General features: G+C 35.6%; 1 protein-coding gene across 5 annotated transcripts in view; it reads left to right on the top strand.

The window, feature by feature from the left end:
- The window catches only part of KLHDC10 (kelch domain containing 10), a 61909-nt gene that overhangs the window by 25185 nt on the left and 18578 nt on the right, over positions 1-18146 (top strand). For 3 of the 5 annotated variants that reach the window (XM_061165792.1, XM_061165794.1, XM_061165795.1), the window contains exon 2: positions 7074-7160. The exons of the other annotated variants lie outside the window; for them this stretch is intronic. In XM_061165792.1, the coding sequence (XP_061021775.1) occupies positions 7074-7160 (87 nt within the window). The remainder of the gene's footprint in view (positions 1-7073; positions 7161-18146) is intronic. 5 annotated transcript variants of the gene reach the window in all.

Raw genomic sequence — 18146 nt, forward strand, 5'->3', positions numbered from 1 at the left:
TTCAGGTGCTAAATTGAATTCCGGTTATGAGCATTATTGACTGCATGGGTTTGAATCCTGGAGTTTTTACTTACTTATTTAGCTAAATGACCTTGGGCAAATTACTTAATCTCTCTGTGTCTTAATTTCCTCATCTGTAAATTTGGGATCATAATTTTTATCTATCTCTGAGTTGTGGTAAGGATTAAATGAGTTCTTGGAAGAGTATTTTTATTAAGGAATACAGTTGTTTTCACACACACACATACAAACATATATACATATACATAATGCGTGACTAAACCAGAACACAGTACAGTATAGCACTGTAACTCATATTTTGGTTTGTATTAATTTATACACTGCTTTGTTTCAAAAAAGATTTGAGGCAGAACCAAAGCCTCCTAAGGAATACTCTGTACCCAGGCAGCACAGCAGAACTGATACAGGTTCAGATCTTATTTTGAAAGGCAAAGGCAGACGTTTAAAAATGAATGTATATACATGCTGGCAATAGAGTGTATGCTCAGTAAATGTAATTTCTCTTATGTTTAAAAGGAAGTAATTTACTTAACAAGTTGGTCACTGTCGGCCCAAAGTGTGCCATGGCACAGGTAGACATAGTTCTGTGAGTGCATTAGGGGTAGAGTGCAGGCTGAATTTTAGCTCCCATTTAGCCACTTGGCATGGAGTTCTCAGGCAGTAAGCAGTCTGCACAAGCGTGCAGTGATTCTGAATACAGTATTAATTTGCTTCTCATTTGAAATTCGTTATAAATATTGAATTACATAAAGTAGTAGGACCATATCATCTAAACTAGAATTCTTAGATTGAGTTCTCTGTCAATAGTTCTGATTGTTAAAATATTCATTCTTGTTTCTGATAAGTCATTTTGAATGCAGTCTGCTCCATATCAACATAGTTGGGTTTTTCTTCTTCATTCTGGTTTTTATTTTATTTTTCATACTTTTTACCTTGAGATATTGTAAATTTACATGCAGTTGTAAGGAATAATTCAGAGAGATCCATATACCCTTCATCCAGTTTCCCAGATGATAATATCTTGTTGCTATCCCATAGTAACACAACCTGGAAATTGACATTGATACTATCAACTTACTTTACTCAGATTTCATTAGTTTTATATGCACTAATTCATGTGTGTGTCTATGCATGTGTTTTGAGTGCTGTGTAATTTTGTCACGTGTAGATTTTCATGGCCACCTAGTCAAGATACGACACAGATCCATTTACAAGGACCCCTCATGTATAGGCACAGCCACCTCCCCCAGCAAACCTCTGGTACCCACTAGTCTCTCTTCCATCTCTGTATAGTTTCATCATTTCAGTTACCTTATATAAGTGGAATCATGTAACCTTTTTTTTCTTTTCCATGTAAGCCTTTGACACTGGCTTTTTTTTTTTTTTTTAATTAATTAATTAATTTATTTTTTCAGTGGGTTTTGTCATACATTGACATGAATCAGCAATAGATTTACACGTATTCCCCATCCCGATCCCCCCTCCCACCTCCCTTTCCACCCGATTCCTCTGGGTCTTCCCAGTGCACCAGGCTCGAGCACTTGTCTCATGCATCCCGCCTGGGCTGGTGACCTGTTTCACCATAGATAATATACATGCTGTTCTTTCGCAACATCCCACCCTCACCTTCTCCCACAGAGTTCAAAAGTCTGTTCTGTACTTCTGGACACTGGCTTTTTTTATTCAGCATAATTCCCTTGAGAGCCATCCAAGTTGTCGCCCCCATCAATAGTTAGTTTATTGGTACTGAATAGTCTGCCATGGTACAGATAGAACTGCACTTTGTCTCCCCATTCTGATTGATTGGAAAGTTGTTCAGGCTTTGGCTCTTGCGAATGAACTTTCTGTGAACATTTGTGGACAGGTTTTTGTGTAAGCTTAAGTTATTTTTTTCCTCCCAGTTTCTCGGTGTTGAATTTTACCAAATGCTTTTTCTCCATTTATTAAGATGATTATATAGTTTTTCCTCTTTATTCTGTGTTTGTGGTGAATTATACTGATTTTTGAATTTTTTATCAGTCTCACATTTTGGGGACAAATTTCACTTAGTCATGATGTGTTATCCTTTTTATGTAATTTTGATTTGATAATATTTTGTTTAGAATTTTTGTGCCTGTGTTTCAAAGGATGTTGACCTGTAATGATTTTTAATACCTTTATCAGACTTTGATATGTGGGTTCTACTAGTCTCGTAAATGAGATTCTCTGTACTTGTGTCTGCCTTAAATGTTTGGAGTGAAGCCATATTACCCTTCTCCCAACCCTTCTTTTTACCCTTACAATTATTTCTGTCAGTATCACCTGAGAGTACACTTTTGAATGTTAGTAAGCTTTTGTTTTACTAAAACACTTATTTAGGAAGTCAGCAATTCTCTGCTTACTCTTTTCTTTTACTTTGATGATGATTATTGAATTTTTTAGAAAATTCTAGATATATATCTTTGAGTAATTCTTTCACCAGAACTCTTGAGAGAAGCAAAAATTTTGTGTCTTTGTGCACTCAAAAATGTCTTGGGAGGGACTTCCCTGGTGGTCCAGTGGTTAAACCTCCATGTTTCCTCTGCATGTGTCATGCGTTTGACCCCTGGTTGGGGAACTAAGATCCCACGAGCCATGCAGTGCAGCCAAAAAATAATAATAAAAAAATTTTAAGAATGTCTTAATTTCACTCTCACAACTGACTGAGAGTTTGAGTTGATACAGAATTCTAGTTTAAAAGTATATTTAGTTGTCCCAGGACCATTCGTTGAAAAGATTATGCTTTTCTCATTGAGTAATCTTGTCACCTTTGTTAAAAGTCAATTGACCAGAGGTGTATGGATGTACTTGTAGACTCTTCAGTTCTGTCCCATTAATACACATGTCTATCCTTATGCCAGTACTACAGTTTTGAATACTATGTCTTTGCAGTAAGCTTTGACTCCAGGAAGTATAAGTCTTCCAGTTCAGTTCTTTTTCAAGATTGTTTTGGTTTTCTGAGTTCCTTGTGTTTCATATGAAGTTTCATATTAGCTTGTCTGTTTCTGCAAAAGAAGCAGGTGGAATTTTTATAATAATTGCTCAATTCCCTTTTATATCTTAACTTATTAAAATGCTTCCCACCTCTTTTTCTTTCTATACTGTATTCAGGTGAATTTCTTTGGCTCCATCTTTTAAACTAGTAATTTAATTTGTTCTTTTTTCCCATCCTTAGTTAGTTAAATGATCAAAGTTTAATTTCTAAAGTTCCAGTTTATTTCTTCTTAAATGTATTACTGTCTGGTATATCTCAGGATAGCAATTGTACCTAATCTAAGGTCTTACTCTATTTAATTTGTTAGCTCTCTTTCTTTGGGTGTGAGTTCTTTTTGTCACATTAATAACTTTTTCATGTTTGGGTCTTGGTTTTGTGCTCACTCATCTTTATTTGAGAGTCCTTGTTAGCCTTCCTGTGAATATTACATCTGTTTACTGCAGCAAGTCTTCACTGACTGTGGGTAGAGATGGAAAATACAGTGAGGTAGAATGTACCAATTGCCAGTCTTATCTAGTGTCTGTCCCCTCTTTTTCCTGGGATTTAATATCCACCCAGAGCTCTGTCCTGTCTTTTTGATCTAAGTGTTTATATATTCATTGTTCCTACCTGGGGAGTGACACCTTTCTAGTTTGATGCCATTGTTTTTATCTGGAAGCAACCACTCCTAACCAGTTATGCTGAAATTCTGTAAATTATTTCTGTTCTTTCTGCTTTCACCTCTGGGCTTATTTAGTTATCTCTGAGGGCTGTTCAGGTCACTTGCAATAGCCTTCTACTCTGGGTGTGTAGGACTGTGGTAAACCTCCTTTAAGCTGATTCTATCAGCTTTTCATTTTTCAGTGATTGACTAAGACCTTTTCTTGCTCTTTTTTTATTATATATTTTTAAAAATGGCTTTTGTGTTATTTGTGAGGTTTTGGGGAGAGGGGAGTTGCTTGCAGTGTGCTCAGCCTACCATCTTGATTATTGAGGACTACATCATATTTATAGTGAAATAAATAAACAGGAAAAACTTAAAAGCTAGCCAAAAGTAAAATCTTGATGAAATGATTGGAAAATTATGGTTTTTGTTTTGAAGAGTAGAAGCAATCACAAATGAAGATTGACACTCAAATATATAAAAATTAAAGTTTCAATGAACAAAACTTCAGGAACATGTTTACTTGAAATTGGAAAGATATATTTGGTATGTTGCTGGTTTCTCTTTTTATCTGCTCTTTGGCTAAAGGAAGAAAACAAGGGTTCTGAAGTTAATGCCTACTTCACCCGAATAACCCTCTGTAGAGTCAACATTAGCCTATGCCTTTGACGGACTTATGTTGGTTGCTGACAGAGAAGCAGGCCAAAGATGTATGACAAAGCTCTGAAAAAACATCAAAAAGAATTTTTGATTACAACTTTGGTTCAGTAATTTTCAGTGTTACTTCCTCACTGTTAGCTAAATTTGTTTTATATTTTTCCATTATAAAATAATGTATGTGTTAGAATTTTGGGATAATATAAAAGGAGTGATAATCCTCAACCTGAATCATAACCACTGTTAACACTTTGATGTTTCTTTATAGTATTTTCTTATCATAGCTTCAAAAAAATTAGTAATATGGTATTGTTTTTCTTTCAGTCCAAAAGTAATACCTACTCAGTGAGAAAGCTTGGAAATTAGAGACAGCACTAAGAAAAGAAAACAAAATTGCTCTTAATAACTGCCCAAAGATAACCACAATTAAAATCTGATGTCTATCCTGCCTGAAATTTTCATGACTATATATACTTTTTTCTTTGTTGATATGGTATGATACGCTACTGCTATTTTGTACCTGTACCTTTCATTTGCAATATATTGTGAATGTGAATATTAGCAAGTACTCTCTTATGTACTTTTAGTGGTGTGTAGAATGTGAATATATTTAAGTATGTTTACTTAGCATACTTACTTAACCATCTTTGTATGGTTGGACTCTGAAAGTGTTTCAGATTTTTTACCATTATAAATAATACCATAGTACCTTTGTCCATACATCTTTCCATGCATGCATGATTGTTTCTTTAGGAATAAATTCCTAGAAGTGGAATAGCTGGGTCAAAGGGTATGTACATTTCAATGCTTTTGATACATAAAGATGTCAAATTTTAAGCTAATCACTTGTTATATTTTGTCTTGTATTGCTATCTAATTGTTTTATGTGTTTGTCTTGTCTCCCTAATTAGAATATAAGCTCCTTGAGGGCAAGGGGAGTTTCTTATGCATCTTATGTATCCTTTGATAGTGTGGTTTACAGTGTTGGACTTATGAGTGATCGACAAGTATTGTATTGATTTAAAGCTGTGGTTCTCCAATCTTTGGATGCCATAAACCTATAAATTAAAAAACATGTATCTATTTGGGGATACACACAGGCTTGCAGAATTTCTATTTTTCCAAGAAAGAATATTAAAAAACAAAATCAGCTACCATTTTCTATCACCTTCATCTCACAAAAGAATATTTAATAACAAAAGTTTCTAATTTCTGAAAAAGGGATAGACTTTTAAATGGAACATTTTAGTATTTAAAAAACTTACTGCCTTGTCCATATTTTTATTATTTTGTGTTGTACTGGTAAATCTGTACCTTAGCCCAGCAGTGGCCTATAGGCCAACATTTGGGAACTACTGATTTAAAAGACTTAGAGGATTAACAGATAAACTCTTTGCAAAATAAATAATTCTTCCCTTTGCCCACACGTCTGTCTCCTCCACAATATTAAGTATACGTGTACAGGTAATGCCATTTCATTACACAGAATTTGTGTTATCTGTACGTACATGTGCTACATCTAAGATATTTCCATTTGTCAAAATAAAAAGCTATATGCTTTCTAAGGAATTTGAGACAGGTTAAGTGTGATGTAGTAGAAAGAAGGCATGTATTATGAGTCAGACTGCCCAGACTTGACTCCTGGCTTTGGCATTAAGTCACTTAATTTTTTTTTTAGCTTCCTTACTTATAAATTAAGATGATAATATCTTCCTTGAAGTGTTTTTATTGCCCCTGTTATAGCAGTTACCTCACTGAAGTGTAATTATTTGTTTAGGCATCTGCTTTCCTCAGAAGACCATGAGTTCTTGGGGCTAGGAGTCATATCCTCCTCTGGCTACTGTGGAGCCTAGCCTGGGGCTCACAGCAGAGCAGGTGCTTAATGAAATGACTGTTCAATCCATACAGGCTTATTGTGAGGATCAAATGAGGTAACATGTATAGAAGCTCTTTGTAAACTCTAAATTCAATACCAATGTTAATTGTTTTTATTGCCTATAAGAGCTGTCTTTGGGAGCTATCAAAACTTTGAGAAGAGACAAAATTATCCCATTAACACTTTGCATTTTTCTTCTATATTATAAGAAAATGAGTTTTAATTGGGATTAATGTGCAGTTAATTTGCTTCCTGTGAAGGCAGAAAAATTCCCTTATTTTTCTCCCCCCACAGTGGAATTGTCAAATGTTAAATGTTTGTTTTATTTGTTTGCTATCATAAAATTTTAATTTAGTGAGATCAGCTTATTTCATATTTAAAGGATGGTGCCCATTGCTTTATCCTGTTAACCATAAAACTGATAAAAGAATTACCAAACCCAGAAGAGAACAGGAGCCTACATTATATCAAATTAGTTTTAGTAAGAGCTCGCTTTTTAACATTCACTCATTTTTAAAAATGTCATCGTTTCTGATCTGTTTATAAAGCTCCTGGTCAATTTTTGCCACAAGATGGCATTGGTGATTATTGAATGCATGTTCTGTTGAACCAGAATTTTGAAAAATGGTGCACATAATTGTTCATATTGTTTTGGGGATGAATTGAAAACCTTCATCACTGCTTATATATTAATTTGATTTTGCTTTGACTTCCAAAACAGGGTTAAATGCTACTTTACATCATTTCTTTCTGTATTCAAGTATTGTTTTGTTTCCTGTTTTTCTGTCTATAACTACAGTTGCTATGTATTATTTGCCATGTGTTGTATGTGTCTGACTTATTGCTGATAATTGTGGTAACAGGTAAGAAGAAAATACGATGGGACCCAGTTAGGAGGCGCTTCATTCAGTCCTGTCCCATCATAAGGATCCCTAACAGGTTTTTGAGAGGTGGGTGATAACTAGCAAGAGATCTGTGCTTCGTATGGGTTAAAGGGAGCTTTGAATTTTCTAAACTCAAAACTCTGGTTGTTAAAAATTGTCTGAACAGCTAAAATTGGATTAAGGAAAGTCTATAATTTTAATTTTAAACCTGTATTTCGTATTGAGCAGTGTTGGAACTGTAATTATAAGTTTCAGGAAGTTAGAATCACTTCATATGTATTAGATGGTAGAAATAAATCATCTCACTGATATCAGTATTATTCCCCTGTAAATATATTAAAAAGAACTTTGAATAATTTATAAAATAAGGGTATGGGAAATGCTTTTCTAAATATGATTTTAAGGAAGAAATAAAATTTATATGACTATAAATTTGTATGTTAGAAACCATTAATAAAAAAATAAAGGGGCAAATATTTATAACAAATGGTTAGTATCATGAATATATAAAGAGCTCTTACAAATCAAAAGTTTAAAAACAAATACCCATTGGAAAAATAGGCAAAAGAACATGAATAATCAATTAATAAAAAAATAATAAGCTCAATAAATGTGAACAGATGTTTATTTTCACTATTGTTATAAACATAACTGAAATAATAAGATTTTTTTGCCTATTAGATCAGCAAAGACTAAAAATAAGAGTACTCAGTGTTGCAATGGTATGGGGAAATCCAAGCTCATATACTGAAGGAAGTATAAATTTAACACCGCCTTTCTGGATTTAATTTGGCAGTATGTATCAAAAGCCTTAAAAATGTTCACATCCTTTGACCTAGTAATCTTAGTTTTAGGTTTCATTCTTTCTGTTTTTTTTTTTTTTTTTTCAATAAAACATACTCCTACTGAAAAAAAGAAAATCTCAGAAAAGGGTTGAAAATTCTGGTTCACACTCTTGTTCTAGATATAACAAATTGTCAGACAAGCATTCTTAATATTATAATTTAGACCTTATTTAAAAGCCAGTTTATCTAATTTTGACTGAAGAGATTATTAAAAAAAAAAAGTCTAGAAAAAAGTCCTGCAGCAGCTAAAGACGTTTCTGTATCTCGTGCCTAATCTATTTTTAGCAGCCCCTCCAGATCATGAACAAATAAAAGCTAAATAGGTCAAGATAAGATACAGAGGGTGCTATGCTACCTTTTTTAAGAATTTGCTTTTTCTTTTATTTTTTGGCTGCACCGCATGGCTTGTGGGGTTTTAGTTCCCCAACTAGGGATTGAACCTGGGCCATGGAAGTGGAGGCACCTAGTCATAACCACTGGACCACCAGGGAATTCCTGCTATGCTACCTTCTAGCAAAAATAATTTTATTAATAGAAACTAAGAGGTAATTTTAGTGTTATGTGACAAAAAGAAAAAAAAAAAAAAAAACCATTGTGAACACGTGGCCAGGCAGTACATCTAATTCTATAACATAATTTTTCTTTTTCCTATTTAAAAGATTAAAATGCTTATTGATTTATAATGAGAAAGCTAACTTGGGCTGACTAAACTTAAGTATAGTTAAGCAATTGTGTAATTAGGATATAAAATTCAATATGATATCAATTTTGTACAATTATAAACATAAAAAAAACAAAGGAAATAGTGAAATAACATTTTGTCTGGTTGGTGGGATTTTATTTTCTTTTGTATATTCTGTTTTCCAATGTTTTAATCATGGAAAAAAGAGATTAGTACAGGTAAGTTTCATACCTTTCATTCTTTTTGTCAGCCCTAAATTGCCTCAAAAAATGGCTGAGGAAGAAGGACTTTGACTGTGCTGAGAAGAGTGAGGTGGGGCTAAACTCAGCGTTAGCAACATCAAGACCCCCAGTGACCACCCCTAACTCAGTGGCCTTGTCTTAGTTCTCACCTTTGACCTGTTTGTAGTGTTTGATCTGCTGACCACCTGCACCTTCTTAAATTTTTCTCTCCTTTTGGGTTATACTTTGATGTACAATCTGAGATGTTTTCTTCCAACCTCTTTGATTGTTCATTCTGTTTCCTGTACTAGCTTCTTTCTTCCTTCTCACTAAAGATAGGTATCACTCCAACTGTTCTGTCCTCTCCATTATCTCCTTCTGTTATCTCATCAGATTTCACAGACTTAACTAACCTTGTTCGTTCATTCATGCTTTCATTCTTTCAGTATTTTTTGACTGCCTCTTGGGTAACAGGCTGTATGCTAGCTCACTAATTTAGATACTAGAGAATCAGGTAAAGAAATAATTACAGAATAATTTGAATGTGTAATTCTTTGTGGTAAATGTCCTGATGAGGTAGTATGGTGTGGGAGCGCAAGAAGAGGTACCTAACTCAGCATGTGGGAAGGACAGAGGAAGGGAAGTCATCAGAATGGCTTTTCAGAAGAGATACACTGTGTAGTCTGAGTAGGTGTTAACAGGGCAAGGTTGGGGACCAAGCAGCTTGAGTAAAGGCAGTTAGGCAGAAGAGAGTGTGGTCTTTCAGAGGGACAGTAGGAAGTTCAGCGGAGTGGGAGAGAGGATAGACGCTGGAGAGGGCCCAGATCAAGTTGGGCACCGTCCCCGGGGAGTTTTTAGGATCAGTTTATTTAACTAGCAAAGAGATTTCAGTGGAAGACCAGTTACAAGGTTGTTAGAGTTAGCAAGGTGAGAAATGATGGAGACTACAACTAAGGTAGTTACATATAGTAGGACCAGAGAGTAGGTAATTGATTTAAAATGTAACGAAGTGGAAGTAGGTGAGACTTGATTACCACTTGAAGAGGAGGAGGGAAAAGTCAAGAAAGCTTCAGCTTTCTGTGTGGACCATTTTCTCTTTACCAGGTGTTGTATTAGATGGATGGAAGGGCAGATTGAGGGAAAAGATAATAAATTCAGTTTAAACTTACCAAACCAATAATAGCATATCCTTGGACACTCAGTCTAGGAGTTATTTCTAGGGAAACCTCTTTGGAAGCCTCTCTTGGTTTTGATGGCACCCTCTGTGTACCTGCCTGTGTCACAGTACTTATCACACTGAATTATAGTCACTTGTTTACTTGTTTTGTGCCTGCCGTAGACTGTAAGCTCTGTAAGGGCAGGGACAGTGGAACAGTGCCTTTCATTTCTTTATCTCCAGTTTGTAGCACAGTGCATGTGGTAGGTGTATCGTAGGTATTTGAGTTGAATTTGTTACTTGTAAGGCTGCTGTCAAGAGAATAGGCTGGGACTAAAATTTTAGTACATTTTTTACTTCCTTCTGGTGATAGTGACAGCAAACTAATGAGTTGCTGAGAATATGAAAATGCAGTTTAGTGTTTCCTTAGTTGTTTTTTTTTTTTTTTTTAAGTTATCTGTACTCTTGAAATTGCCACTTTTAAGCCTCTCATTTTGGAACTTCTACACATTACCTCTTTTGATTCTGATTAAACAGTTTCATGGTACTCATTTTCTGTCACTAGATTCCTTCACTAGATCCTGTATCTTTTCTAAAAGATATTTTCTGCCCATGTAAAAAGTAGTGTGAAAACAATACCAGTGTATTGAAGACAATGTGTTTTCATTGCAAAATGATGGTCCAATTATACCCATTTCCTCTCCCATACTATATTACTGAAAATAATAAAACAGACATACAAAAAAGAATGAATCATAATTGTATTGAAAAACAGTAAAGGGAGGCTTTGAAGCCAGATTACCCATGTCTGAATCCAGGATCTGGCATTTACCAACTATGTGACTTTGGGCAAGTTGCTTATTCTTTTTTTTTTTTAACCTCAATTTCCTCATCTGCAAAATTAGGATGATGATAATGATACCAGCTTCCTAGGGTTGCTGTGAGTATCAAGAGAGGTAACATGTGCAGCGCACTCAGGAGCTTTTACGTTCAGCCAGTATTGACTTAATGTTAGCCGCTGTCATTCTTGCTATTGTTATAATACCAGAAAATTGGTGGAATTTCAGGGTAATAGAAAACAGTTGGAATCATAATGATTGAGAAACCAGAACAGAATAAAATGCAACCCCAAGTAGGTACTCCTGCTGCATGCTGAAAGAGAATTTCTTAATGGAACTTCTTTCCTGAAACTCAGAGCCTGGAATCAGCAAGCGTAGGAGGAAGGAGAAGGTTGGGGGGAAATGGAACATCAGGGCAAATAATTAAGAGACTGCCTTCAAAACTATTATTTCCTCTACTTCTTCTCTCCCTCCCTGGCAATGGCTTTGTTATTGTTGTTGTTTAGCCATATCCAACTCTTTGCCACCCCATGGATTATAGCCTGCCAGGTTCTTCTGTCCATGGGATTTCCCAAGAAAAAAATACTTGAGTGGGTTGCCATTTCCTTTTCCAGGGGACCTTCCCCACCCTGGGATCAAACCTGCATCTCCTGCAGTGGCAGGCAGGTTCTTTACCACTGAGCCAGCAGGGAAGAGCAGTGGCTTTTGCTCTGAGGACAGTTCTTCAAGCAAAGTAGGGGTTTTGTTGGAGGGAGGATTGAGCAGACAGTGGACCTGGGATTGGAGAGAGTGTGAACGGAAAGCAGAGCTTTAGGTAATGGATTTCCACAGCAGATTGGGTGAGGTGGATGGAATGTGGGGAGAAGAAGAAAGTGAGCTCCACTGAAGACTGAGGTATGTTAAATGACTGTACCCTCAAAATACAGCCTTCCTTATTTTGGAAAAACTGGGTTTTTTCCTCCACTTCTAAAGAGAAACCTGTCTGTGAGTATACCACATACCTGCAGAGACCCACAGTCAAACATATCTCCCATTTGGAGGTTTGGAGACAGAGTAATACAACTGTGGAGGAAACCTGTTATCTTGAAGAGCAGACTCATTGGAAAAGACCCTGATGCTGAGAAAGATGTAGAAGGCAAAAGGAGAAGGGGGTGGCAGAGGATGAGATGGGTAGATAGCATCACTGACTCAATGGACATGAATTTGAGCAAACTCTGGGAGATAGTAGAGGGCAGAGGAACCTGGAGTGCTGCTGAACCTGGGATGCTCAGTTGGGTCGCAAAGAGTCAGACACTACTGAGCGACTGGACAACAAGAACAAAACTTGAAAAAAGATTAATAAGCTGAATAAATGAAACAGCTGACTATGGAAATAGAGATACTGAGGAAGCAGAATGGAACTTGAGGAAGTTCTGATCGCAGCAGGTTCCCTCAGAGTCAAGAGAAAATTGGGTTTACAAATAAAAAGATAACTGCTGTGCAGAAAAAAAGGAGTGGTTAAAGAATTAGTTCCAACTGAAATTTGATTGCTGAAATAAAATGCAGTTAGTTAAACAGTACACAGCTGCTGCTGCTGCTAAGTCGCTTCAGTCGTGTCTGACTCTGTGCAGCCCCATAGACGGCAGCCCACCAGGCTCCCCCGTCCCTGGGATTCTCCAGACAAGAACACTGGAGTGGGTTGCCATTTCCTTCTCCAAAGCATTAAAGTGAAAAGTGAAAGTGAAGTCGCTCAGTTGTGTCTGACTCAAATAGCACACAGACTTAAGACCAATTTTTACAAAATTAAAGTAGGGGAAATTGACAGACCATAAAGCAACAGGACAAAAAGAGAAAGTACATGAGGAAAATTATGCTATTAGGATAGATCTAAGTGATCCAGTATCTATTTTATAGAGGTACATATGGAAAGACAGTGAAAGAGAAAATATAAAGAAATAAGGAATATTGCCCTATGCTGAAGAAAGACTGAGTTTTCAAGTATAAAGAGCCCACCAGGGAACAAACTAGAGAAATGTAAAAGCAAAAAGCATCTATCTGTACATTACTGAACTAGTTATGATTCCAAAGATGAAAAACAGGCTACATAGGAAGACTCAAGACTAAGAATCAGACTGGTTTTGGATGCAACATGGTTTTCTAGAAAATAAGTGCCTTCAGTGTTCTAAGGGAAAAGTATTTTGAACACAGAACTGTACGTAGCCTCACTAATATTTGAATGTTTAAATAGGGGTCAAAATAAATAAGGACTCTGAAAGTAGGTGAACCACCTTTTTCGAGAAAAATACTTGAAGAGGTATTCCCAGTAAAATGGAAAACAAATCCAAGAAAGAGGAAGATTTGGACACAAGAAGTGGTGATGTGTGAAAAACACGGTAAAACTTTTAGAGTTACATTGAAATACAGGGACTGTGAAGCCTGGTATAATTGATAACAAAAGATTTCTAAACACACAGAATAATAATAAAAAATACATATGTATATGTATGTGCATGTATATATATATATATATATATATATATATGAAATATTCTCCAACATTTCAGATGATTTAAATAATAAACTAGGGAGAAAGTAAAACTGTGCTGAAGATCTTATAATTTATTGTTTTAGAATTTATAGGTATAATATATACTTATTAAAATTAAAATAATATGGAAATATATAGGGTGAAAAATGAATGTCCTTATCTCAAGCATATATAACAAATTTGTACAAATCAATCAGAAAAAGACATCTCAGTACAAGAATGTATAAAAGACTTGAGCAGGCACTTCTCAAAAGAATTAATCCAGTTGGCCAGTAAACAAGAAAAGGTGCTCCACCTCATTAGTAATGAGATAAATGCATATTAAAACCATGGTGAGCTAGGTCTACAAGAATTGCTAAATTAAAAGGACTGAAGACATTAATAATAAATAATTTGTAAACAGGCCTTATCTAGTAAAGATTTTCATAGCTTATGATTTCAGAAATTCCATTTCTACTTTTATAGCCAACAAATATAGGTCTCTATACACCTGAAAACACGTACAAAAGTGTTTATAGCAACATTAAGAACTGCTGATTTGAACAAGCCAAATGTCCATTCACGCAACATAGACTGGGTAAATTGTGGTATGTATTCATACAAAGACAGACACTATTTGGCAGTGGAAATGAACAGACCACCTCTAAGCCCAACAACATGGATGAATCTCAGAAACACAATAGTGAATGAAAGATCCCAGGAAGAAAACATACTATATTATTCTATACAAATACACTTTAAAACTAGGCCAAAATAAACGGGACTGTTTAGAGATGTGTACTTAGGTGTAATCAAGCTGTTAAAGCAAGTTTTATGATTGCTATAAAATATTAGGAAATAGGTTTTCTCTAAAAGTGAAGCCAGTGGGATGGAGAGAGTTGTAATCAAAAGGGGCAGGTAAGGGGGCATCTATGTGCTGGCAATATTCCATTTTTGGACCTAGATGATGGTTCCATGTTACCTTTCTGATAAATTTGTTAAACTATACATTTGTAATTATGTATGTCTTATATTTGACATGTCTTATGACATGTCTATACATGTCTTATATTTCACAATAAAAGAACTTAAAGAAGCAAGATGCCATTTCACATCTTTACTCCTCACCTTATTCCCCTTCCCAGAAGTAACCACTGTTAATAGCCAAGTTTCTTTCCAGGCCTCGTTTATTCTTAGTATTGTTAGACAAATACAAATTTATGGGTTTTAAAAGAATATTAGGGGGTAACAGTATGTAGATCTCCTGAGGAAAAAAAGAAACCTTGATTATTTCAGTAAGATTAGGTAAGTGGGAAAATGAAACAATAAGAAAGCATGACAAATTTTTAAGAACTGTGTATATATATATGTATATAAGATGGCAGGGGTAATATAAAGAAAATCAAGATCAAATTGGGTTTATCTGTGGAATGTAGTACTTTAAAAGGTTAAAAGAAACAATTTGATTTTTCTGTTATCAAAAAACATTTAATAAAATTTGATACTCAATGTGTTCATTTTATTAAAATCCATCAAACTATACTCTTATGATATCTGCCCTTTTCTGTATATATGTTTTAATAAAGACTATTTTAAATCATACTCATTCCTGGTTAAGAAATGTAGACATCCAGGAATAAAAGTAAGTTTGTTTTACTGATGGACTGTCTATAAGAAACCAATTGCAAATTTCATATATAATGGTGAAACATTACCAATATCCTCACTGAAAAAGTGAAAACTGAGACAGAAATGGCCATTGTCATCTCCACCATTCAACCTTGTTCTGAAGGTTTCAGCCAATACAATAAAAGATGGAGGGGGAAAAAAGGTATGTATATTAGAAAGAAAGAGCTGCAAATTGCCATTAATAACAGGATGATTATCTACTATAAAATTCAAGATAATTAACTAATGATAGCTAATACTAGAATTTAGAAAATTAGATAAAATTTAAACTTTAAAGATGAATTACTTTCCTGTATATTAACAATTGCCTGAGTGCTTTCCTGGTGGCTCAGACGGTAAAGAATCTGCCTGCAATGTGGGAGACCTGGGTTCCATCCCTGGGTTGGGAAGATCCCCTGGAGAAGGAAATGGCAACCCACTCCAGCATTCTTGCCTGGGACATCCCATGGACAAGGAGCCTGGTGGGCTACAGACCATATATTAACAACCAGTTAAAAAATCAAACCAGTCAATCCTAAAGGCAATCAGTCCTGAATACTCATTGGAAGGACTGATGCTGAAGCTGAAGCTCTAATACTTTGGCCACCTGATGCGAAGAACTCATTGGAAAAGACCCTGATGCTGGGCAAGATTGAAGCAGGAGGAGAAGGGGACGACAGAGGATGAGATGATTGGATGGTATCACTGACTCAATGGACATGAGTTTGAGCAAGCTCCCAGAGTTGGTGATGGACAGAGAAGCCTGGTGTGCTGCAGTTATTGGGGTTGCAAAGAGTCAGACGTGACTGAGCAACTGAACTGAATTAAAAAATAAAAGATGTCTATTAACAGTTGTACAGAAAATTTTACTTAGGAATAAAAAATAAGAAAACTGAAAGCATACTGATGATACAAAAAGATGAGGATAAATGGCTAGAGATTATATTCCTTTATGGGTCATCTCAAAATCTTCAAGAGACTTCCTTAAAATTGAGCTTTTATTTTTACGTAATTTCAGACTTACAGAGCAGTTACAAAAATGATAAAATTTTCCTGTATTCTTTACCTGGATCCCGCAGGTGTTAACATTTGATCACATTTGCTTTATCCTGCTCCCTTTTCTTTTTCTTCTCCCCTTTCTCCCTTCTCTATCTATAATACATATGCATATACATACTGTTTTTCTGTTTGAATCATTTGAGATTAAGCTGCAGACTCAATGCTCCTTTACCCCTAAATATTTTGGTGTCTGTTCCTGGAACACAGATACTCTCTTGTGTAATTGCAGAACAAGTATTAAAATTGAGAAATTAACACTATAAGTAATGGGCTGAATTAACACTATTATCAGATTTACAGACCTCATTTTGGATTTTGCTAGTTCTTCCAAAAATGTCCTTTATAGTAAAATAAAACCCCTGATCACGTGTTGCATTCAGTTCTCATATATCTTTAGCCTTAATATTGATATTCTTGAACAGTACAGACTAGTCATATTGTAGTATGTCCTTCATTTGGCTTTCTCTCATGTTTTTTTCATGATTACATTCAGCTTATACATTTTGAGCTGGAATACCAACTGAAGTAATATTGTGTTCATTTCATTGCATGTGGTGTTGATTTATACCATTACTGGTGATGTGAACTTTGATCACCTGGATAAGATGGTATCTGCCCAAGGGGCCTCATAGATTTTAACATACTGATTCTAAAACCCAATGCAAGAGGACATGGAGAAAAGTAGCTGAGAAGTTTTGAAAAAGAGTAACAGCGGGGAATTTGTCCCATTAGATGTTAAGATACTTCAGAGCTGTCATAATTAAAACAGTGTAGTAATGGTACAGGTATTAATAAATAGCAAGACTGAACAGAGCTGAGAAACCCAGGCCAATATGTAGTGACAGCTATCACAAGCACGCTTTGCTCAGCACTTGAACTCATGGCAGCACCAGTGTCTGTCAGACCAAGTTTCTTTTATTGCTGCCAAATTACACTGAAGATTACTCTGCTCTTAGAAGCCAGATCTTAATAAAGTCTTACACAGGGTATGGAAGCCCTGCAGTAAGAGACACTTACATAACCAAGAATATTGTGTGTTAATGGATGGCCTTTGCCTGAGCAACTTGGACTCTACGAGTAGTAAAAAGGCCTGCCTACCAGTCAGAGGTGGGAGCCAGCTGGCACAGTCCAGGCTTCCAAGTGTTCAACAGAAGACCTGTCTTCTCAGGTAGAGGTAACGGTAGGCTTTATATTTGGAAAGAAGTAACCAGTTAAATTGGTTGGATGTCATCAGGGACTCAATGGACATGAGTTTGAGCAAGCTCTGGGAGATGGTGAAGGATAGGGAAGCCTGGCGTGCTGCAGTCCATGGGGTCGCAAAGAGTCGGACACAACTGAGCGACTGAACAACAGCAGTTGTTAACAGCAGTTAAATTAAACTGAATTCATCCTTTAAGCTCTATGATATTTATAACTGGTTAGTGCTTTTAGAAGTAAAGGTCCTAATTTTTTTTTTAATAGTGACCTTACCACAAATGTTTCATAGCACATCAAGAGGTGGCTTCATCTTGTAAGTGATAGGCTTATTCAGCTAAAATGTTATATTCTGTTTGCAAGCTTTTGCATTTAAGAGTGTGTGGTGTCTTTGTGTTGATTGTATGCATTCTTAAAGAGCAAAAGATTTTGTGTCCATGGTGATTAGACCTGGATATTGAGATTTTCCTAATTCTACTCTAGAACTTGTCAGTGTGGTATACAGTAAAGACCAAAAGGGTAATGGTACAGATGGACACGACTGAAGTGACTTAGCATGCATACACTACTCTAGCTTCAAAGACAGCTTTTCAGTTCAGTGTTGGAGGGATAGCTTTCCATAAGGGGTTCAGGGACAATAGCCTATCCATTTTGTGAGAAATATTAGTGCCCTACCTCATAAAATATACAAAAATATGTTTTGAATGTATTCAGGTTCTGAATATGAAAAACCAAAACTAAAAAATTATTAGAAATAAATGAAAATAGTAATCTTTTTTTTTTTTTTGAAAATAGTAATCTTATAATATAATTATGCTTTCCAGGTGGCACAGTAGTAAAAGAATCCTGCCTGCCAGTGCAAGAGACGCAGGTTTAATCCCT

Source organism: Dama dama, chromosome 18 (genome assembly GCF_033118175.1).
Source record: "Dama dama isolate Ldn47 chromosome 18, ASM3311817v1, whole genome shotgun sequence".
NCBI lineage: Eukaryota > Metazoa > Chordata > Mammalia > Artiodactyla > Cervidae > Dama > Dama dama.